At 47.2% G+C, this 23,226-nt stretch overlaps 1 protein-coding gene across 1 annotated transcript in view; it reads left to right on the forward strand.

Annotated features, from left to right (window-relative positions):
* LOC119971201 (1-phosphatidylinositol 4,5-bisphosphate phosphodiesterase beta-4) overlaps window positions 1-23,226 on the forward strand; it is a 595,914-nt gene that overhangs the window by 300,185 nt on the left and 272,503 nt on the right. The window contains exon 5 of the mRNA XM_038806423.1: window positions 22,545-22,642. Coding sequence (XP_038662351.1) covers window positions 22,559-22,642 — 84 coding nt within the window. The 5' untranslated portion in view covers window positions 22,545-22,558. The remainder of the gene's footprint in view (window positions 1-22,544; window positions 22,643-23,226) is intronic.

The raw sequence follows: 23,226 nt of genomic DNA on the forward strand, positions 1-23,226 counted from the left end.
CTCCTGACAACACTCCCAAAGCGAGCATCTGAAAAACACCTCCAGTCTGAATACTTCCAGCTACAGAGAGGAACAAGACCGACTGCCCCATGTCCCCACTCTTGTTTGTGCTAGTGATCGAACCCCTGACGATAGTCCTGCGGGATGCGAAAAGCTGGAAGGACATCCAGAGAGGATACAGAGGGCACAAGAGTTTCACTATATGCAGATGGTCTGCTCCTCTGTGTCTCGATGCCACAGGAGGGACTGACGACAATACTGCAGATCTTGAGGAGTTTCGAACCTTTTCGGGCTACAAACTTAACCTGGGCAAGAGTGAGGCATTCCCAGTGAACCCAAATAGGGGAGGGGCAGAGCTGAGGGGCTCCCGTTTATAACGGCCCAGAACAGATTCCGTTACCTGTGGATCCAGATAGCCAGAGACTGGACATATCCACAAACTGACCAGCCTGGTGGAGGAAGTAAGAAAAAGACCTTCAATGGTGGGGGTCACTCTCACTCTCCCTGGCGGGGAGGGTGCAGACGATCAAGATGAACGCACTGCCGAGGTTCCTCTTCCTGTTTAGATCCATAATGATCTTCATCCCCAAGGCTTTTTTCCAAAATGTAGACTGTCTAATCGCATTGTTTGTGTGTGTGTGTGGTGTGGTGGGGGGGGGGGGGGGGGGGGGGGGGGGGGGGGAACAATCCGAGAATTCCCAAAATAGCACTGCAAAGAAGGAAAATCAAAGGGGCTTGGCTTTACCGAACGTACAATACTACCACTGGGCAGCAACGGTAGAAAGAGTGAGGGGATGGGTACACGAACCCGGCACAGATGGGTACAGAAGGAGGAGGCCTCCTATAAAGGAACGACCCTCCAGGCCCTGGCCACAGCAGCACTCCCAGCCCCCTCAACAAGATACACAACAAGCCCAGTGGTAGCGGCCACGCTGAGAACGTGGGCCCAACTGAGACAACACCGGGCTAACTAAAATGGCCCCCATCTGCAGCAATCACAGATTCCCCCCAGCCATGCTAGATACCACCTTCAAAAGAAGGAGGCGGGATGGGGGCTCACTGACAGTTGGGGACTTTTACGTAGGGCACAGACTGGCAACACTGGACGAACTGGCGAGGAAGTGGAAACTAACAAAAGGGCAGGAAATAAGACAACTCCAAATAAAACGCTTCCTCCGCAAAGAGACAGTAAGCTACCCGGGGGCCCAGAAACCACACTACTAGAGGACCTGATAGGCACAGGCAGCAAAGAGTGGGGGCTATGTGGGAAAATATACAGACAGTTACTGGACAGCTCAAACACTACTGGACGAGACGAGATAAAAACGGCAGGACGAACTGGGGACAGAGGTAAGGTGGGGACTCTGGAGCGAAGCATTGAGCAAGGCTAACTCTACCTCCTCCTCCTGCGCAAGGCTCTGCCTAATGCAGCTCAAAGTGGTGCACAGAGCGCACCTGACCAGAACCCGAATGAGCAGGTTCTTCCTGGAGGTGGAGGATAAATGTGAAAGGTGCCAGAGGGGCCCAGCCAACCACGCCCACATGTTCTGTGCTTGTCCCAAACTTGCTGGGTTCTGGACGGCCTTCTCCGAGGCAATGCCCAAGGTTGTGGAGGTGAGGGTGAAGCCATGCCCAATAGTGGCAATCTTAGGGGTATCGGAGCAACCAGAACTACACATGGGGAAGGGGGCTAACGCCCTTGCTTTCGCTTCCCTAATCGGCTGGCGATCAGCATCACCACTCACAGCTGCAGATTGGCTTGCTGAACTCTGGGAATTTCTCCACCTGGAGAAGATTAAATACGCCATCCGAGAGTCCGAGGAAGGCTTCCTGGATACTTGGGGGCAGTTTGTCGAATTGTTCCAAAACCTGTTCCAGGCCAGCAGCGAGGAGTAAGCCAAGAATAAAAAAAAACAGATAGATGAGGAACCAAAGGACTGCGCAACCCAAGGGGGGGGGGGGGGGGGGAGAAAGAGGAGAGCAGGAAACAGAGGGAAGGTGGAGAAACCACAAAAGCAGAGAAGGGGGGGGAGGGGGAGAAAGAGGAGAGCAGGAAACAGAGGAAGGTGGAGAAACCACAAAAAGCGAGGGGGGGGGGGGCCTGAATAAAAGCAAAGCACAGCTGAATCCAACAAAGGGGGGGGGACAGGGGGAATACTGCAAGGGAGGGGGGTATCATAGACTGACCCAGAGGGCGGCAAAATGTATACAGTACGAATTTAAAAGAAAGACAAAATAATCTTTCGGTACAATAAAGTAAATTAGCGTGGGTGAGAAAAATGTGACGTGTGTATATATACAATTGTTTATAAATATGAGAAATGGCAATAAAAAGATTTAAAAGAACAATTGTGACCATTTGAAACATCCATCGTCTTTGCCATTTCACCTTGGAGGTGAAGTTAAAGTTTACATTTCACAAAATACCACTTGGTTAGATGCCGTTCCTTTAAAGATTTTCATGCTTTATGACCTGTTTAAAAAGAAATTATATGTTGTCAGCTTTGCAATGGTGTTGGGCACTGCTTTGTTCTAATGTGGGCAGATGTTTCACAAATATTCACAACAAAAAAAAGCTAAAATAAATAAACACATTAAGGGGAAATAATAATAGAAAATAAGCCAGTGGGCGGGATTCTCCCAACGGGAGTTTAAGTGCCAACGCTGGAGTAAAAATCAGAGTGTTTTACTCCGGCGTCGGCGCCCATTCCCAGACCCCTATTCTCTCCCCTCCGTGGGGCTCGTAGGGGCGTCTTACGGTTTACGGGGGCGGGGCCTCAGCGTGGCGTCAGAGACCCGGCGCCGCCTAAAAGCGGTGGCTTAGGTCCTGCACATGTGCAGTTGGGCCAGCGGCAACTAGCGCATGCACGGTTATCTCAGAGTGCTCCGGTCCCTCACCAACATGGCGCCGGGGTTCTGGGGCCGGCTACGGAAGGAAGTAGGCCCGGGGGGTGGGGGGAGAAGAGAGGCTGGCTCGCCGATCGGTGAGCCCCGATCGCGGGCCAGACCCCATCAGAGGACACCCTGGGAACGGAGCCCCCCCACACACAGGCCAACCCCACAAGCTTTCGCGACGAGTACCAGCCGGCAGCGACCAGGTGTGGACGATGCCAGCGGGACTCGGCCGTTTACGCTCGGCCCATGCGGGCCGGAGAACCGCTACTCGCCATTTGCCGCGATTCTCCAAGCAGCCTGGCGCGATTCGCGCAGTGCTGGTTTCGGGGGGGGGGAATCGCATGCGGGTGTCGGGGCGGCGTGGCACGATTTGCGCAGCGCCCCGCTGATTCTCCCACCGGCCCGGGGGGGGGGGGGGGGGGGGGGAGTGTGGGGAAGAGAGAGCATACCTCCCAGTGTCTCTTCAGACAACTTCCTTTGTCACACCTTTAATATATATATTTTTAAATTTAGAGTGCCCAATTCATTTTTTCCTATTAAGGGGCAATTTAGTGTGGCCAATCCACCTAGCCTGCACATTTTTGGATTGTGGGGGCGAAACCCACGCAAACACGGGGAGAATGTGCAAACTTCCACACGGACAATGACCCAGAGCCGCAATCGAACCTGGGACCTCGGTGCCGTGAGGCAGCAGGGCTAACCTACTGCGCCACCGTGCTGCCCACACCTTTAATATCTTAGTTGAATGGTATAGATTTAAGGCCAGGTGGACCCACACCTGGAGATGCAGGATATTGTTTGAGGTCCTCCAGCCCTCATTTGCATTTCCGATGCAGTCCCTGTGAGCGCAATCCAACTGAGCATTGTGCCGAATCGCAAAGTCTGATTTCAGTGCTGTTACAGTGGGGACTGAGTCCGATTACCGGCCATCTGATTTTTCCAGTTCCTCGACGTCTGAATTGTGCCAGTTCTCAAGGAAATCACTGAGTGTCTTTAAGACAGAGGTAGATAGGTTCTTGATTAATAAGGGGATCAGGGGTTATGGGGAGAAGACAGGAGAAGGGGGATGAGAAAAATATCAGCCATGATTGAATGGCGGAGCAGACTCGATGGGCCGAGTGGCCTAATTCTGCTCCAATGTCTTATGGTCTGACATACTTGGCACAGTGGTTAACACTGCTGCATCACAGCGCAAGAGGCCCGAGTTCAATTCCGACCTCGGGTGAATTTGGCTGTGTGGAGTTTTCACATTCTCCCTGTGTCTGTGTGGGTTTCCTCCGCATGTTTCAGTTTCCTCCCACAGTCTAAAGATGTGCAGGTTTGGTGGATTGGCCATGCTGAATTGCCCCCAAGTATCCAACGGTTAGGTGGGGTTACAGAGATTGGGTGTGGGATTGGACCATTGTAGGGATTCTGTGATTCTACAATGGGTCTCTCTGTTCAGAAAATTGGCTACTCTATTTTAAGTCGACTTGAATATAATTTCTTCGGAAATATATTTATCTGATTTATGTTTTGAAGGTTTTGGTGGAGCATAGTGTTATTGTATCTCTGGTTTACCAAGAATTATGCTCGTGCAATAATACCTGTGTTGCTCTCTCACAAGAGATGTATGTAAATGAGAGCCTGGATCTAATTTTAAATATTTCTATCTGTGGGCACCGAGCCAACCTTTGGAAGGGTTGGTAACCAGAAAGTATAAACATATTGACAAAAGAACCAGGGGTGACATGTGGAGGTGTTTTTGTAATTCAGTAGTAAACTGTTGTGATCGGGACTTCCCTGCCTGAAAGGGTGATAGAAGCCGATTAAATAGTGCCTTCTTTTTTTAAATAAAAAAGGATAAATACTGAAAGTGAAACAAAAAAAAACAACAGGACTGCGTGGAAAGAGCAGGGGATTGGAATTAATAATTAGGCCTCACCGAAGGGATGGCACAGGCTCAGTGGGCTGAAGAGCCTCCTGCGCTGCATCATTATGTCATTGTCAGTGACCTCAACCACAAGTTGCATCAGTTTGTGGTTTCCTAACACGGTTGGGTTTAAAATGAAGATTTGACAGTTTGCAGACTACAGCAGCAAAGTTGCTGAGCAAACTCTAAGGAGTAATTTGCATTCTTAAGCTTGTGGTATCCATGTTTGCCTCTGATGATCAGAATTTGTTGAATATTTGCTGAAATCCCAATGCCACACTGACCTACTTGAAGTAAGAACAGCTTCAAATTCTTATCCAGGTATGTTCAAGGGAAAAGCAATTAGATTGCATTTTAAACCAAGTGGAAGAAAAATGTTGGCAGTCAGACATTGTGGCTAGTGCCAAATAGAAAAATAAGGTTGGAAATATAGTTCTGTCTTTCGCATGTTTGAACTCTCTCGTTTGAGAGCTTTGCATGATGGGCTCTCCCGTTGCTTCAACAGGTAAGTGTTTGGCAAGGAAACCAGTTGTTTGGCTTCCAGGTTTGTGTCATCTCGTGCACGGTTGAACCAAGTCTTGTTTTATAGATGCTACGTATGAAGTCACAGTTGTGTGGGTGTGTTAAGGCACTGCACGTGCCCCCTTTACCTGTCGACACCAGATTGTGCTCCAGGAATATTGCGATTGATGACATAAGGCCTCCCCGATGTCTTGTTTTGAGAGTGAATGAAGCCAACCACTCGCCCGCAGTGTGGTTTTCCAGGCCCACTGCTGCCAACACGGTTTCCTGTTGTTCGCACCCTCTGCCGCCGGGAAGCCCACATGGTAGGGGGGCTTCCCGGAGAATTTGCAGAATTTGTATCTGCCCAGAGTTGATTTTTTTCTTGATGCAGCAGGGTCCAATTTACAGGCTCTATGATTGGCTTTTCAGAATATCTTTATATCTGGCAGTTTTTAAAATCATTCTTTCATGAATGTGGACGCCACAGGCAAGGTAGGCATTCATTGACAGTACCAGTATCCCCCTGAAGGAAAAAACAGTTCAGACCAGTCTTCTCATTTCCCCCATTTTCTTATTTTATTTTTAACCTTCTGAGATGCTATCAATTCTCCATAATTTTTACCAGATTTTGGTAACCAACAATTTTAATCCCTGAAGAGGTTGGAATGTTGACCTGACTAGTTAGTTCTTCAGGCCATGTGAAAACCCAGTCAGGTTGTGTGATATATGGGGCGTGATCCAACAGCCAGGCTGCACCTGAAAGTCAGCTCGCCGCGACGCAATGTGGCTGATAAAAGCCAGGAGAGCCCGCTCCAGGGACCTACACGGCAATGCCTCGCGTGATCCAACGCAATCTGAAACGTAGCAATGTCAATCACTTTTTGGCAACTCTGCACATTAGACGAGATAGTTTTACTTAAGTGTGCAGGTTCCCGAGGTACCTGAGGTTTTGGGATTCATCTCCTTTGCCTCAGAGACCTGAGGCCAACGTTGTTCAGCAGTGGTCCCCACAAACGGGGAGCAGACAAAACAAAACGCGCGGGGGTCCCCCATGAGGATCAAAGGCTCCCAGCTGCATGCTGTTTGGACAGGGTGGTGCCCTGGCACTGCTAGTTCCATCTGTGCCACCTTAGTGCCAGCCTGGCACTGCTAAGGTGCCAAGGTGGCATTGCCAGCTGTCATGAGCACTGCCAAGATGCCAGGTTGTTACTGGCAAGGTACCATGCTGGCATTTTTTGCGTGCACGTGATATGGCCGTGGTGCCCTGTGTGAAGGTGGGGTGCCGGGGGCTGGAGAAGAGGTCAGAATGGCTTCAGGGGTCTCGGGGATCGGGACGCATTTAAAAATGGTGTCCTGATCTCTCACGGAGCTCCCCAGTGTACAAAATGGGGCTATGCGCTGCCTCAGCCGCACATTCCCTGCTGAGGCCCCTATGCAATGCGGGTTGCGTTGAATAGCCTCCTGTTTCTCGGTGCTGCGAGCGCCGGGAAACACGTGGCTAAATGCACTCGCTATGGGACTTTGTACCCATTTAGTTGAATTGAGCCCATGATATTGGTTTCTCTTCCAGCTGTACGAGAGCCGCATGCTTGTTGAGATGGTGTTATAACATTGCAGCTTATTGTAACTGCACCAGCATCGAGCATGGGGAATTCGCCCTGTCCCCACAAACCAAGTTGCTGATTCCCACTGTGTTTCCAGAAGTGGATGGAGAGCGGAAGCAAATCACTCAGCAGGGAGGATCTCCCTCAATCAATATCACACTTGCCATTGGCCCACTATGCATGGCTTTTGACAGAGGCCAGAAAAGATGCTTAACGTGGTCAGACTAACGAGGGAAAAGGGAACAATAAACCACAAAAACACAATCTGTTGCAAATTCTGTATTTCTTTTCACTTGGGCAAGGTTAAAAACTCATGGGGCGTTCCACAGCTGCTCGAGTAGTTTCATCTGATTGCACAGAGAATCTTTACTGCCTAATAAGACAGGCACAGTGCTGTTCGTGGCATTAGAGAGGAAGGCTTCGGAGCTGTAAAGAATAGGAGATCCCAGTCGTGGACGATGCAGACCGAGACACTGGAGGCAATTTTGCCCGAACTTGTTGGTGGAACACCCATGTGGTCTGGTAGAATGCTGATTTTGTTTTTTACACTGCACCTCATGGGAGAAATTGTAACCTGTTCTGCCACCCGGGGAACTGACCTGATCAGGGCAATGTTGATTTTGCACCCCCCCAGCTTTCACTCTCCATTGAAATTAATGAGTCATGTTGCGCAGGTTGCCTGATCCCGTGCGTTTTCCACCCCAGCGGGTTTGGTTAAAATATCCTACCTGGTGTCCACGACGACCGAATCAGCTACCTGAATGGGACAGAGGAGCGCCGCAGATGAAGGGCCAGGCAAGCCTGGGCGGATGGTGGCTGAAAAATGCCACCTGTGCAATGATTTTTGGCTCGAACACTCAACCCTCAAAAGGGTCCTTTGTTTCTATGTGTCAGAATGCCTCCACTTTTTTGTGCACATGTACACCAACACTACACTTTCTCACTGCTGGTGCAGCAAAAAAGTAGCATAAGTGTTTGAGCAGTGCAGTGGTGAGATGTGAAAGCAGTTGGCCAATTTCAGCTGAGATGCCAAGGGAGCTGGAATTGGTCTCAGCGACCGGAATCTTCTGGTTCTGCCAAAGCCAGTAGACATGTGTCTTGGAGCAAGAGAATGGCTTTCTGACCCTATACAGCAAGTGCAGGGGGTGATGCGTGAATGAAATTTGGTGCGAGTTGTGCCACGGGTAGTAGAACATTGGGTGACCACAAGTTCACGGAAGGTAGGATTCCGGTGGCTGCCGGGAGCACATCAGGGTACCCAAGTCTGGAGGTAACATAAGCATGGACATGGATTTCAGCAGCAGGAGAGCTGAGACTGGGTGCAATTGAGCCATGTTATGGAGGTGAAACTAGGTAGGCTTGCTGATGGAGCGGATGTGTGGCTAGGAGCCAAATATGACAGTGAGGTTGCAAACTGTTTGGTTTTGTCTCAAAATGGTTGACAGACGGAGGGATAGAGTCGGTTATAAGGAAGCGGAGTTTGTGGCAGTGATTCAAGGCAGTGGCGTCAACATTGCCAGAACTGGGGGAAATTTCTGCGCATCCAGTGATGGACGTCAGTCTAGCCGTCTGATCTTTTAGTGGCAGTGGACGGGTTGAGAGACGTGGCGATGAGGTAGAGTCGGGTATTTTCAGCATGTGCTTTGCACAATGTCATCAGGAACAGAGTGCGATGAGAGACAGGAGGGGGCTCAGGATCGATCCATGGGGCACACCAGAGCTGACAACCGCAACTGATGTTTATATTGCGCCTTTAATGCAAAGAACCGTCACAAGATACACCACATGAGCATTATAAAACAAGGTCAAACCATGGGCCGCATAAAGAAATATTAGGTCAGATGACCAAAAGCTTGGGTCAAAGAGGTAGGTCTGAAGAAGTGTTTTTAGGAGGAAAGTGAGGTCTTGAGGCAAAAAGGAGTAGGAAGGGAATCCCATAGGTTGGGGCCTATCAACTGGAGGCGTGACTGCCGATGGTAGAGCAGTTATAATTGGGAAGGGACAGGAAGCCAAAATCATAGGAGTGGCGAAACCTTGCAGGGTGTGGGGCTGGAAGGAGATTACAGAGATGGGCAGTGGTGAGACCATGAAGTGGGGCTGGGATCGGGGAGAGAAATAATGGACAGGAATTTTCTGGCTACAATTAGGTTGATAAGAATGAACCAGGCCAGTGCGGTTCCACACAGCTGGATGTCTCTGGAGAGACATTGGAGAAGGGTGGTGCAAGTGGGTCAAAGGTTACCGACTGGTCGAAAAGAACAGGGATGGCTCATCTGCCTTTGTCACAATCACAAGGCAGGCTGCAGAGCAGCTTGGCTGCATTCACAGATGAGGGAAGTTGCGCATTGTAAGCATAAGAAACATACTGAGAAAGTGCACGTTGACAAGAGCAGCAAAAAGTATGCTGCCTTCAGCTGTTTACTAGTCCAGGGATTAAAATATAATCACATGATTTCTTGCAGCTTATCTCTAATGGAGTAATGAGCTGTTTATTACATAATTGTAGCTAAGATAATCAAGGTGGTGAGACATTAGACTGGGTCACGGGGTTGAAGAGAACTGGGACTTTTTCCCACAATTGTACTGCAATTGTCCAAGATCCCAGGGTTACGCCCCGCTGCTAACAATTTGAGCCTTATCACGCATCAGGATAGTAATTTTAGATACTGGCATAAAGAAGGAGCCATGCTAACATTGCACTTTCCTGTGTACCGGGAGTGATTACGTTTGTATCTGTTACTTTGATGTAGAAGAGACATCAGTTTTTGACCCCAAGGATGTGGCCAAAATTCAAGATGGCGACTCTCTGCGAGCCCTCCCATGGCCGCAGAAAAAGTACTTTTCACTGTACTTCGGTACATGTGACAATAAATATCAATCAATCCAATCAATCAATCACCAGTTTCAAGAATTGAACACCAAGAAGTGAAAATTATATTTTGTTCTGAAATGCACAGCAAGTGAAAAAATGTCCATAATGTAGCTTGATGCACCTTGATTGCCTTATTGTTCAGATTCTGAACATTGTATGTCTTCAGTTCCGAAGAAGAGTCATATTGCCTCGAAACATTAACTCTTCCTCTCTCCATAGGTGCTGCCAGACCTGCTAGGTAACTCCCAAAATTTTAGATTTTCAGCATCTGCAGCATTTTGCGTTTATTTCAAGTCTTCTTTCTATTTTTATACTAATTTTCTGCCTTTACTCCACCTCTTGAGCGCATGTTTCTCACGCTGGGCTACGCGGTTTCACAGGCAGTAATGCGCAAGTGACCTCTTGCACAGCAGGGTCTGCACCTTCGAAACAGTAGAGTTGGCAAATTATTTGTTGACAATCATCATTAAGCCTGTCATTTAGCCATGCCCACTCCCGATAATTCAGGCATTCAGTTCTGGCTAGTTATTAAATGAAGCAACATAGAGGAGCTTTTGTTTCAGAAAAAATCATGCCAAACAGTAGCAACCAGTTTATTCACAGCAAGATCTTGTTGAGAAAAATCGGATAAATTACCAGATGATTTATTTTAGTAATGTTAACTGAGGGATATATATTGACCTATATAGCACCTCCCATACATTTCCCTGAATGCTGCTGAGGGGCCTTTCACAGAGAACAGGGTCTGAATTTAATATCTTGTCTGAAAGATGGTACCTTCCTGGATACTGCTCGAGAGTAAAAACAGAAAATGCTGGGAAATATCAGCCAGCCTGGCAGCATCTATGGAGAGAGAAACAAAGGGCTGGATTCTCCCTTCCCCCAGCCCCATGTTTCTCAGTGGCGCAGTGGTTAGTGGTTAGCACTGCTTATTCACAGCACCATTGACCCGGGTTCAATTCTGGTCTTGGGCGACTGTCTGTTGGAGTTTGCACATTCTCCCTGTGTCTGCGTGGGTTTCCTCAGGGTCCTGCAGTTTCCTCCCACAGTCCAAAGATGTGTAGGTTAGGTGGATTGGCCATGCTAAATTGCCCTTAGTGTCCTAAAATGTGCAGGTTAACTGAGGTTGTGAGGATAGGGCCGGGGAGTGTTCCTAGGTCGAGTGTTCTTTCAGAGGGACGGTGCAGACCTGAAGGGCCGAATGGCCACCTTCTGCGTTGTAGGGATTCTATGGCACGCCGTTCATCAGTGGCAGGATTCCTTGTACCCGCCGCTTGTCAATGGGATTTCCCATGAAGACACCCCATGCCACTGGGAAACCCGCAGCGGGTGAGGGCTGCCGGTGGGAACAGAGAATCCCAGCAGCCGGAGAATTCCGGTTAAAGTTAATATTTCTAATTTGTATCTTTGTCAGCTTTGAGGAAGAGTCTTACAGACTCAAAACGTTAACTCTATTATCTCCCTTCACAGATGCTGCCAGATCTGTTGACTTTTTCCAACATTTTCTGTTTTTATTTCAGATTTCCAGCATACGCAGTATCCTGCTTAAAGATCCTAAGGGATGTTGACAGGGTGGATGTGGAGAGGATGTTTCCTCTTGTTAGACAATCTAGAACTAGGTGTCACTGATATCAGGCCATGCATTTAAGATAGAGATGAGGGGAATTGTTTCCTCTGAGTGTGGTGAGTCTCTGGAACTCTTTTCCTCAAAAGTGGAAGCAGAATCTTTAAATATTTTTAAGGCGGATCTTGGTTAACGAGGGGGTGAGAGGTTATCAGGAGTGGGCAGGAATGCAAAGTTATGGTCACAATCAGATTAGCGCTGATCTTATTGAATGGTGGAGAGGGGCCGAGTGGCCTTCTCCACTTCCTAATTTGCATGTTCATATGTACTGCTCTAAAATGTCCACCCATATTGAGGGCTCAAGCTTTCATAGAACTTCTTAGAATTTACAGTGCAGAAGGAGACCATTCAGCCCATCGAGTCTGCACCGGCCCCTGGAAAGAGCACTCCACCCAAGCCCCACTCCTCCATCCCCTCCCCTTTATCCTCTCACCCCCACCTAACCTTTTTGGACACTAAGGGCAATTTGGAATGGCCAATCCACCTACCTTGCACATCGTTGGACTGTGGGAGGAGTCTAGAGCACCCGGAGGAAACCCACGCACACACTGGGAGAACGTGCAGACTCCACACAGACAGTGACCCAAGCCGGGAAGCTTCTGGTGTGAGACTTGAACCGGTGACTTTCTGACTTGGAGGAAAGAATGCTACCATTAAGCCATATTTGGCACCTAAAACTGGAATATAAAAAGACAGTAACATTTTTGTTACCCAGCATACTTGAGGAATGGGCAGTGCTGGTTAAACAAAAATGCCGGTTAACAGGGAGTTAACATTACTTCAGACTCGACAAAGTGCCACATATCTTTACTCGGGCACAATAACCAAAACTGACCCAATAATTTAATTTCACTGTAAAGCCTGAGAACAACTTCTGAAGATTTATAATTTTTTGTCATTATTATGTTTTGCATGTAAAAGAACGTATTGTCTGAACACGGAAAGTGATGGGCTTTTTAAAATAAAAAAATTCAGCTGTCAGAAATTCCATTTGCTGGAGAGTGCTGGTTGGTAGGATGCCGGATAGCACAATGTTTACTGTACTTTGAGAAAGGAGTAAAAAAAAAGTTCATTTATGACAAAGCAGAGAGGACACCGTATAGAATCTTTACAGTGCAGAAGGAGGCCCTTTGGCCCATTGAGTTTGCACTCGCTCTCTGAAAGAGCGTTCAACCAAGTCCCATTCCGCTGTCTTACCCCTGTAACCTTGCACGTTCTTTTCAGATAGCAATCCAAGTCTCTTCTGAATACCTCGATCGAACCTGCCTCCACTACCCGCTCAAAAAGTTTGTTCCGGACAGGGGCACTTATTGTTACGATTTTCATCTATCAGAAAGACCTTGTATTAAACGAACCTTAAACTCGTTCACGATGAAATTGTGCTTGCCGTCACAAAATGTCACATTAGAAACAGTATTTTGAATTAATTATCAAGTATGACACAGTGACGATTTGAAATTCAGTAGGTGGCTAGTTAAGATTTACGGTATAAATAAGCAGTCAGTTCAGACTGAAGTATCTGATTTGTCACCAGAAGAATATGTATTTTGCAGCTGAGAGAGAAACATTGCTGTCAGGGGTAAGAAATCGATTTGAAGGACTGCATTCAACATATTCAGGGCATTGCTGGTGTGGTAATAGGAGCAGAGATTAGTGCAGTTATTAGCTGTTCGGGTGAGCACAAATCAGCTGAATGGCTGAAAAGTATTACCCGCGGAGTATAAAGAATTTGAATGTTTGGGAGATTCTTCCCAAGACGTGCCGGTCTTCCATGTGACATTGGCTGGTGTGCACAGGCTTGGGACAGCGAGCTCACTGCTGAGCGGAGATAGCTGAAAAGGTCTGTGTTCGGGAACTGGAGGGAAGGGAGGGCGAGAAAGAAATTGCTGCCTGGAGACGCTGGGATTGTGAGACGTACGGGATACTTGCTTGTTCTTTTCACCTGTGGTCTTGATACAAAAGGATGATTGTCACCATTGACACTTGATTGCCAATTGTGATTAGCAACGAGTGATGGCATGATATCATTTGCTTTCCAACAGAATTTTATTTCGAGGCATCACTGCAATGTGAAAATGATGTGTGGCTATTTAGCTGGCTTGTACTGCAGAACAAAGCAGCAGCGCAGGTTCAATTCCCGTACCAGCCTCCTGAACAGGCGCCGGAATGTGGCGACTAGGGGTTTTTCACAGTAACTTAATTGAAGCCTATTTGTGACAATAAGCGATTATTATATTATTGTTATTATAAATTCATACATAGGGCAGGGGAGATTATTGTGATTGTAAGAACATTATAATGGAAAGCAGTAAGCCAGTTGATTGAGGACTGGTGAGTGCAGCAGGCGACAACATATTTTCTTTATGGCTCCTGCCCCGCCTCAGACGCCCTGTACTCAGGAACACTTGCGTTTAATGCCTTTTGTCAGGAGCGCTCTATACAGTTGCTTTTCAGACCACAATCTTGAGATAATAGCTTTCTCGATTCTAATCATTTATCAAACAGATTCCCGTTGTGCTAACCTTTGTGTTTACTTCCTAATGTCATTAGTGATTACTAAAATAGATCTGAAATGCAGATGCTGACAGTGTAACAGCTGTTTTGAATCCCTAGGTGTGACACTGCTGCTATCCATCTATCCTTCAGTTTTTCTTTTCATAGCAGGAAGGGGCATTTATCAAGAGTTTGTTCCTGAGATAAGTTCAGGCAAACTTTTTTTGCTCTTTATTTATGAATGCAATGCCTGATTTGGACAGTTCATCAGGGTGGCACGGTAGCACAATGGATAGCACTGTTGCTTCACAGCGGCAGGGACCCGGGTTCAATTCCTAGCCTGGGTTACTGTCTGTGCGGAGTCTGCACGCTCTCCCCGTGTCTGCGCGGGTTTCCTCCGGGTGCTCCGGTTTCCTCCCACTAGTCCCGAAAGACGTGCTGTTAGGTGAATTGGACATTTCTGAATTCTCCCTCTGTGTACCCGAACAGGCGCCGGAATGTGGTGACCAGGGGCTTTTCACAGTAACTTAATTGCAGTGTTAATGTAAGCCTACTTGTGACACTAATAATAATAATCATTATTATTGTCACAAGTAGGCTTCCATTTAATTAAGATTATTATTATGTTATAATCCGACCGGAGGCCACGGGATCTGTACCATTAGATTCCCTGTGGCCTCACCTGAGTATGATCTTCTCTGATGAGGGAGTGGGGCTACACACTTAACCAAGGGTACCCTGGGACACAAATACCCCGGCCCGGGTGTGGGAGACCCTTCGGGCAGTAGAGTGTGTAGTGAGTAAGTCTAATAAAATCTTTTTGTTCCAAACCATCATCGCTTCTTCATGGCTGATGCCTGGATCTTACAATATTGTAACCAGATCTCCAGCAAATTGGTTATATTGAACTGTATTTGAATATATAGTGCTGAGGTGCAAGTATCCTCCATTTAATTTCAAACTGAATATATAAATGCAAATCCATTTAATATTTTAATGCTGCAAAAAAATAAAAATCACTTGTAATTGCACTGTAACATTTCATATCCCAATTCACAACTCTAATAAAAATGGAAGGTGCTGGAAAAGCACCGCAGGATTGCCAGCAGCTGTGGAGAAATAAACAGAGTTAATGTTTTGAGTCTATGTGACTCTTCTACTGAACACCAAAGAATAGTCATATTTTATTCAAGATGTTAACTCTGTTTCTCTCTCCACAGATGCTGCCAGACCAGTTGAGATTATGTCGCATTTTCTGTTTTGATTTCAGAAATCCAGCATCGGAGTATTTTGCTTTTTATTTTATCTTTTAGGGTATCCAATTCTTTTTATTTTCAATTAAGGGGCAACTTAGCATGGTCAATTAACCTACCCTCTGCATCTTTTTGGGTTGTGAGGATGAGACCCACGCAGAAACTGGGAGAATGTGCAAACTCCACACGGACAGTGACCCGGGGCTGGGTCCTCAACGCCATGATGCAGTAGTGCTAGCCACTGTGTCGTCCATTTGCTTTTTAGTTTAGTACACTACCATTGTAGCAGCTTCATAAAATGTTTTGCCCACAAGGTCCAGTTTCTGGATCATCAGAGACCGGGTGTAGCTACCCAAGATGCATGTCGGTATCCTGCGAAGTCCCGATGCACTGGCTCCGTTGGGATTGCCTGGGAAGTTTGAACTTCCGATGGGCAATTTCTCTGCTCATTGGGACCCTCCTCAAATGTCTCTAACACTTGGAGTTAGAGACATTGGAGAGTTTTGCCTTACTCACCTCGATTGTTATCTTGGAGATGCTGGACAGTAAACTCCTAGTCTAACTCTTGGATTACCAGAGGACTGACCTTCCCAATCACAGTATCTCTGATGTGAACACTTACACTAACTACCAGCACCCCACCCCCATGAATCCTTCCCCCGTGATGATTGAATTCCCAACACCCACCGACCTTCTAGCTGCCCCCCCCCCCCCATGTCCATCTCACTCCCATGGATTCTGGCCCCCTGAACTTCAATTCCTCCTCCTGACCTCCGAACTCAACCCCAACCAGTCCTGACTAAACCCCTCCTCCACAACGTGACCTGACTAACTCCCATCAGTGTACCTCCCTGACCCATCCCCCAACTCTGACTCCCTCTCCCCCCTCCCGTGACATAGCAACCCAACTGCCAACCAGCCACTTACCTCACCCATCCATATATACATATCCATTTGCTCAATCACATGTCCCAATGCTATTCAGTGTGTTAGTGAAGATTTACCATAATACGACAGCTACACAGAAGGGTGTGACTTGTCTCCCTCCAGACGACCCAGTGCTACAAGGATGCAGTTTGATGGCCGACAGCTCCATATTCCTGAATAAACTGGGCTTGTAAGACCTGGCCAGAAATGTGTAGCGGAGGCATGGCACAGAAAAATAGGAGTAGAGTGGGAATCCAATGGTGATTACCACACCTGGGAAAATTCGGGCCATGATCTTCCTGCTCAGCTCCTAACAGTAACTTAGTTGACCTCTCAAGAATGGTCCAGAGTCCGAAGCGTGGTTGTAACTTTTAACCACGAAAGTGGAATTGTGATTAATTGTTTCTGCCCCATTAAGACAGCTGTGGAGGAATTACGCTATGATTTGGCATGCCCTCAGGATATCCCAAAGCACTTCACACTTCAAAAGTGAATGTTGGCTGTGTAATGCATGGATATGTAGGAACATGAAGTAGCCAGTTTCACCACACCAAAGCTGGGGTAATATCTCATTTGAAAGATGCCATTTATGAGAACAGTTCTGCACTGAAGTGTCAGCATAGATTATATGCTGAAGTTGGTCAAGATCTATGGGCCTTTGGTCTCCGACTACTGCCAGGCTGACGCTTAACTGATCTAAATGAGCGCATTCAGAAGTTAATGAAAACTAATTGTTGGGTGACACTTTGTTGGACTGGCAGCTCTTTTGAAATCTCAGCTCATGCCCTTGAGCAAAGGCCAGATTATCAGATCAGAAAAAGCAGCAACTCTCATTCCCTTTCCTTATATGTCACATTTTGAACTGAATTGGACAAATATCAGATGTAACAAATGTTATGCAGCAAATTGCACATTTTAATGGCATCTAAACTGTGAGAAGTTGCAAATTATTTGTTCGTCTGTTATTGGTCAATTTTTTATATGCTGTCCTGTTCCTTCCTTGAATGGGCACGATTAATACTGGTCCGTACAAACGTGAACCAGTCATAATGGCACCTGGGGGGGGGGGGGGGTCTCCCAGGCGATTGGAGACTCCCTAGTGTTCGGGCATTGGACAGAATTGCACCCTAACACTCCCTGTGGCATCTGGGCACATTGGCACTGCCAGCTTGGCACCTTGTCACTGCCTCCTGCTTACCTGGGTAATGCCACTCTGGCACTGCCAGGTGGGAGGGGCCATAGCCAGTGTACCAGGCTGGCTGTGCCAAAGTACCCAGGTGCCATGTTGGCACTGTCAAGGGTTGGGGCCTGAGAGAGGCAATACCCCTGAAAGGGGGGGAGAGGGTGGGTATGAAGATTGGGGTGGTGAAGAGTTATATGAAGGGCCTCATGAAGATTGAGGGGGTGTAAAGTGGAGGTCCTGAAATGAGGTGGGCGAAAAAGGGGGATGTCCTCAGTGGCTCCATAGCGGGCTGTCCCCACTTGGGAGTCACAATGTCCATGTCTGCGGGAGACGGCATTGCCCATGGGTCGGGGGGAGGGGAGGGGATGCAGTGGGATCCTCAAGCGCATTGAGAGGTGGGGGCACCCTTTCAAAATGGCGCCCCGATCTCTGTACAGCACGACTTGACAGTGAGTTCAGCTCCCCACTACTGAAGAAAAAAGTGCAAGTGTGGGCTAGACTTGTGAACAGGGCCGGCCCAAGGTACCGGCAACTCGGGCAGTCGCCCGGGGCGCCATGTGCTAGGGGGCGCCAGAGACTCGGGTCCCGCGCATGCGCAGATGGGCCGGTACCAACCAGCGCATGCGCGGTGGCCGCCCTCCCCCAGGGCGGCCCCCCCCTCCGGCTGCCCCCCCCCCCCCCCTCCGGCCGCCCCTCCGGCCGCCCTCCGTCTGCCCCCCCTCGGCCCGCCCCCAGCCCCCCCCGCCTTGGCCCCTCCCCCCTCGGTCCCGTCCCTCCCTCCCGCCTCAGCCTCGCCCCCCCCCCCCGCCTCGGCCCCACCCCCCACCCCCAAGGGCGCTGAAGTTCAGCTTGCCCGGGGCGCCAGCAACCCTAGGGCCGGCGTTGCTTGTGAAGAAACGCCCAAATCAATAACGGGGCGCAATCAGGGCCCGAAACGCAGCTCATCGTGGGGCAATGTCCCTGCTCTTGGGATCTGCGCAGCTCGCCTCCCGAGAATCTAATGTAATCTCGTAAGACATTGTAATGTAAATTCCGACTATTGTTGGTCGGATCACTTTTTGGCAAATCTACATCTTACAGCGAAACAGTCAGTCTCACTTTAATGATCAGATTCTCAAGATACCCAAGGCTTTGGGATTCATCCCCTCAAAACAGGGACCAGACAGAATGAGACTCGTGGGGGTCTCCAGGAGATCGGACGTCCCCTGGTACATGCCTTTGGGCAGGGTGGTGACTTGGCACTGCTGGTGCCAGCCTGCCACCTTTGCAGTGACAGCCTGGAACCCTGGCAGTGCCACCAGGGTACCAGCCTGGCACTGCCAAGTTGGCAATTTTTGCATGCGATTGGGTTGGTGTGTCGGGGGGGGGGGGGGGGTTGGGGGTCGCCTCAGAGATCGGGCCGCCATCTCACTGAGGAGTTGCAGCGAGCGGAGCTCTCCAGTGTACAAAACCGACCTTGTGCAGTCTTGCCAAGCGTTCCCCGCTGAGGACCCCTTATACAACGCGAGTCGCATTTTATAGCCATGTGTTTCTCGGTGCTGCGAGGGCTGAGAAACACACGGTTAAACACGCTTGCTATGGGACTGTGTTCACAATTAGTTGAATCACTCCCTTCGAAGTTTTGTGGTTGAATAGTGCCCAATGTCTCCACAACTTCTAACACTCTCTCTTCTCTAATTACTCATCAATGCTCCTTGACCATGTTTCTTGAAACCTGCAGAATGTTTTGTGGTAATCCGTGATTTGTGAATTAATTACTCGTCTGCTATTCAATATTGCTCAGAAATTGACGTCAAAGGAAGCTATCATCAGTGAGTGACATCGACAAGCACTAAGACCCGAAGTTGCGGTCACACTAGTAATTCAGCAGAGGCGTAACCTGTATATAAAAAAAAAACAAAACCAACCTGTTTTTACAGTACAAATATATCATTACAAAATAGAACCAAAAGATTATCTTTTGATGGTGGCCTGTAACTGCTGGGCCATATTAGCGTCATTCTCTCTCTCCTGTGCAATTGCAGTTTCCATCTCGTGTCTGGGAAACTTTGAGAGCCAAACATCTGTGATCGCGACATTCATATATAGCACCTTTTAACTGGTAAAATGCACCAAAGCGTTTCACAGGGGCTGTTATCAGAGATGATTTGACATCCTACCACGTAACATTATCACAGGTGACCATAAGCTTTGTAAAAGAGGTAGGTTTTAAGGAGTATCTTAAAGAAAGAGGGAGAGATTTGGGGCCCAGGACACAAAGGAAATCAAGAATGCGCCAAGAGGCCAGAATTGGAGAGGTGCAGAATATTGGATAATTGGGGGGTGGTGGTTACCAACACAGCACATGAACTCAGGCAATCCCTTTGTTTCTTCTTTTCATCAGTTCTCTCCCTAGTTAATATTAAGGAGGGGGGAGTGGCATAGTGGTATTGTCATTGGACGAGTTATCCAGAGACCCAGGGTGATGCTCTTGTGACCTGGGTTCAGATCCCACTAATGCAGATGGTGGAATTTGAATTCAATGAAAATCTGGAATTAAAAGTTTAAAGATGACCATGAAACCATTGTTGATTGTCGTTAATAACCCATCGGGTGCACTAGTGTCCTTGAGGGAAGGGAGTCTGTCGCCCTTGCCCAGTTTGGCTACATGTGACTCCAAACCCCACAGCAATGTGGTGACTCTTAAATGCCCTCAGGGATGGGCAATAAATGCTGGCCCAGCCAATGACGCCCACATCCCATGTACGAATAAAAAAAATGGTTTCAGTCATGCATCTGCTTCCCAAATGTAGATTATTCACCTGTGAGTCTTGAAAGTGAGAGTTGGCCAACTTTTGACTGGAAACACGAGCATTGTTAAGCCTGATTTTGATCCTGCTTTCAGCCAGGCTTATTATGGTCGCAAGTGAGAGCATTGCCAATATGCCTCTCCCAGTGGCACCTCAACTAATTGTAATATCCTGAGAGCAACCTCACACAGATCATCTAATTCCGAATAATTTGTTACAGATATGTTACTTCATGATTCATTAATTTGGGAATATAATTGTTCGCATGGCAATTTGAATTTTTAAATGTAAGATAATGAAAACAGGTTTGAGGAGCTGGTAAACAAACCTCAAATAATTGTAACTTCAAAGGGTGGCCTGTGTTTGCTTAATAAGATCAGAGGTGGAAATGGGAAACCCAAACAATAGATGACCGCTCCCTAAGCTTTTGAGTGAAGACAAGAAATCTGCAGGTGCCTCAGTAAGAGGTTTAAATTATTCCTACGATTTCCCAGAACAAAGGGAAGTTTTGGGAATTTAGGGGTAATTGATTAAAATCTCTATCTGGGCCATCCAGGTGTGATACGTTGCTGTGGGGCTTTTTTATTTGTTTGGGTTTGTGTTTTATCTATGTGATTTCCCATTGAAACAAGCAGTTGAAATCTGGGTTAGTAGACCAGTAGCAAAGGGCTATATGAACACAAGGGCGTTTTCTGATCTGAAGTCACTCAGCAAGAATGCAATGAAGCCCATGCTTGAGCTGGGGAGTCCACAGCCATGAGGTGTTTGAAGGCAAGCCAGAGGATCACCGAGCTGGATCCTTGTGGAAGGACCCCAATAAATCTTGTACTATAGAGAATAGCAGGAACACTGAGGAGAAACAATGTGAATTCCTGAGAGCTATGGGACTCTTTGGTTTCCTCTCAGGAGAAGTGACGAATCCTCAATATCCTGTAGAGTATAGGTGAACTCTTTGGTGGAAATAAAAATCGAACAGCAAGTTTTCAGTTGCGAATTTTGAGCTTAAAGAATAAGGGGTTGCTAGTACAATAAAGGGTTTTGGTTAAAACATGGTGCAATTCTTTCAGTTAATAGTCCAAATTTATTTTTGAAAGTTACTGATCTTCTCAGATCATAACAAATTGAACCTGGGACATCTTCACACTGTGCGAGTCAACCTACTTAGTGGATTGATTCAGTCAGCAATTGAGGGAAACACTCTTGCAGCTGAGCCATCTCAAACTACATAGGCTCCAACTTTAGTTATAGTCACAGACCTGCAGGTTAATGTGCAGGGACTAAGGATGGGAATCTGCATTCTACCCGTCCATGGTGGAGGCCATGGCTATTAGGGCACTGCTCTATTGCAAAAGCTATTTACTTCCAAATAAATGGAGGCCGGGATTCTCCAGTAGTTCACCGGTGGAGGGATTCTCTGGTCCCGATAGCAGGGCACCAAACCCCCCCCCCGCGCCGAGGAACATATGGTCAGGAGGCCAGAGAATTCCTCCCTGAGAAGTTGATGAAATAATTCATAGTACAACTTACTTTAACCACATAAAGATGTTAATCACGCAAAGTCACTCCACTTCAGTTGTCAAAATGGAACCACTGTGGAGCTAATGCATTTGTCAGTGCTGACTCTCAGCCAAACATTCATAATGAGCACAGGTGGTGGAGAACTGTTTCAGTATTGTCAGACGTCTCGGTTCACCAGCTGTGCAGTAAAAATAAAAGTATACAAGTCTGCCTTATCAAAATTGGTCCTGAATGTATATCTTTGCACTGAAAGTATAGGGGAACAAAGTTTGTGACTTGTGACGTGGTTTCCCTGACATTATTTTGTTTGTGTTTGGTGAAAGAAAAACTTACATGGCTGAATTGAGGTTCAGGCGTTGAAGGCATAAGATTTGTTTTCTAGAAAGAGCGCATTTGGTGCATTTTCTGTTTTGTAATCTTCAATGGAAAAGCACATTGCACTTTCCTTATCTGAACAGGGAGAATCTTTGCTTGATTTTTATTGAAAATTACTCTTTTTTTTTCCACTTGGGAACAAATTCTTCTTCTTTCTATTTTTCTTTCTCCCAGTAGCAGTCGATAATCTATTAGTAGGAGAAAAAGGATTTAATTAATTTTCCTTTTAGAGAGAAAGAAAATTACCTACAAGAGAATGAGGGATTTGAACTTGCTCTTGTCGGCCGCAGGATCGTTGCAGTCAGAGAGGCAGGCAGCAAACTTAGAATTGTACCTGGTCTTTCCAAATTATTAATGATTTATGTCAGGTATTACTGCAGTTTTCAGGTTGCAACTTGCTTCCATCAGGGTTACAAGCAATACCGAGAGGGTGTTGGAACATCTGTAACTGGCAAGGTCAATGTCCTTTGAATGTGCTCGGGCTAAATTTGCAAAATTGGGGAGTGTGTTGCTTTAATATTATTTCAGATGAAGGTTAGAGCTGATTTGATGAATGTTTTTCAGAATTAATTAGTCCTATGTGTTCTTTTTTTAGGTTTCTGAACAACAATGGCTAAAGCATACGAGTTTTTGTGGCAGAAGGCTGTTCCAGCTTTTATGCAAGAAGGAGCTGTTTTTGACAGATATGAAGAGGTAAGTGACATCTTAAAAACAAGTGCCCTTTTCCAACATAATTAGCGTAATTAGATTCCATTTTAAACTCCCATCTTTCAGTGACAACCGTTTGCAGGCAGCAGAGGAAGCTTAATTTCCTTTTGTTGGATTTGCCTTTGTGACAAAATGAAATGGGCCGCATACCCTCCGCACTGTTATGGCAACACGTTGAGATTACCCGTGTAGATGCAAAAGAGAAGTGCCAGTGCTGAGGCTCTATTTTTGTGTTCTGAATTGAGCTTTGTTCGTCTCTGAAGTTTCATTGTACTGATGGCCCAGTTAGCTGACAAAACCAAACTCCACATAATGGTATTGTAACGTGTCAATTCTTTGTGTCCGGCAAATAAACAGAACGGGAAGATTAGTGTGGCAGATCATAAGCTAGTCCTTTATAAACAGACAAAGTACCTGGGGCTGTATTCTCTGATTCTGGGGCTATGTCCCCACGCCGGTGTGGGAATAGTGGCGTTTTATGCCAGACAAAATGGCGTAAAACGGCCACCGATTCCCTGTTTTGCTGGGGGTCTAGCAGCGTAGAGCGCCCGATACACCCCGGAGAATTG

This window comes from Scyliorhinus canicula, chromosome 1 (genome assembly GCF_902713615.1).
Source record: "Scyliorhinus canicula chromosome 1, sScyCan1.1, whole genome shotgun sequence".
Lineage (NCBI taxonomy): Eukaryota > Metazoa > Chordata > Chondrichthyes > Carcharhiniformes > Scyliorhinidae > Scyliorhinus > Scyliorhinus canicula.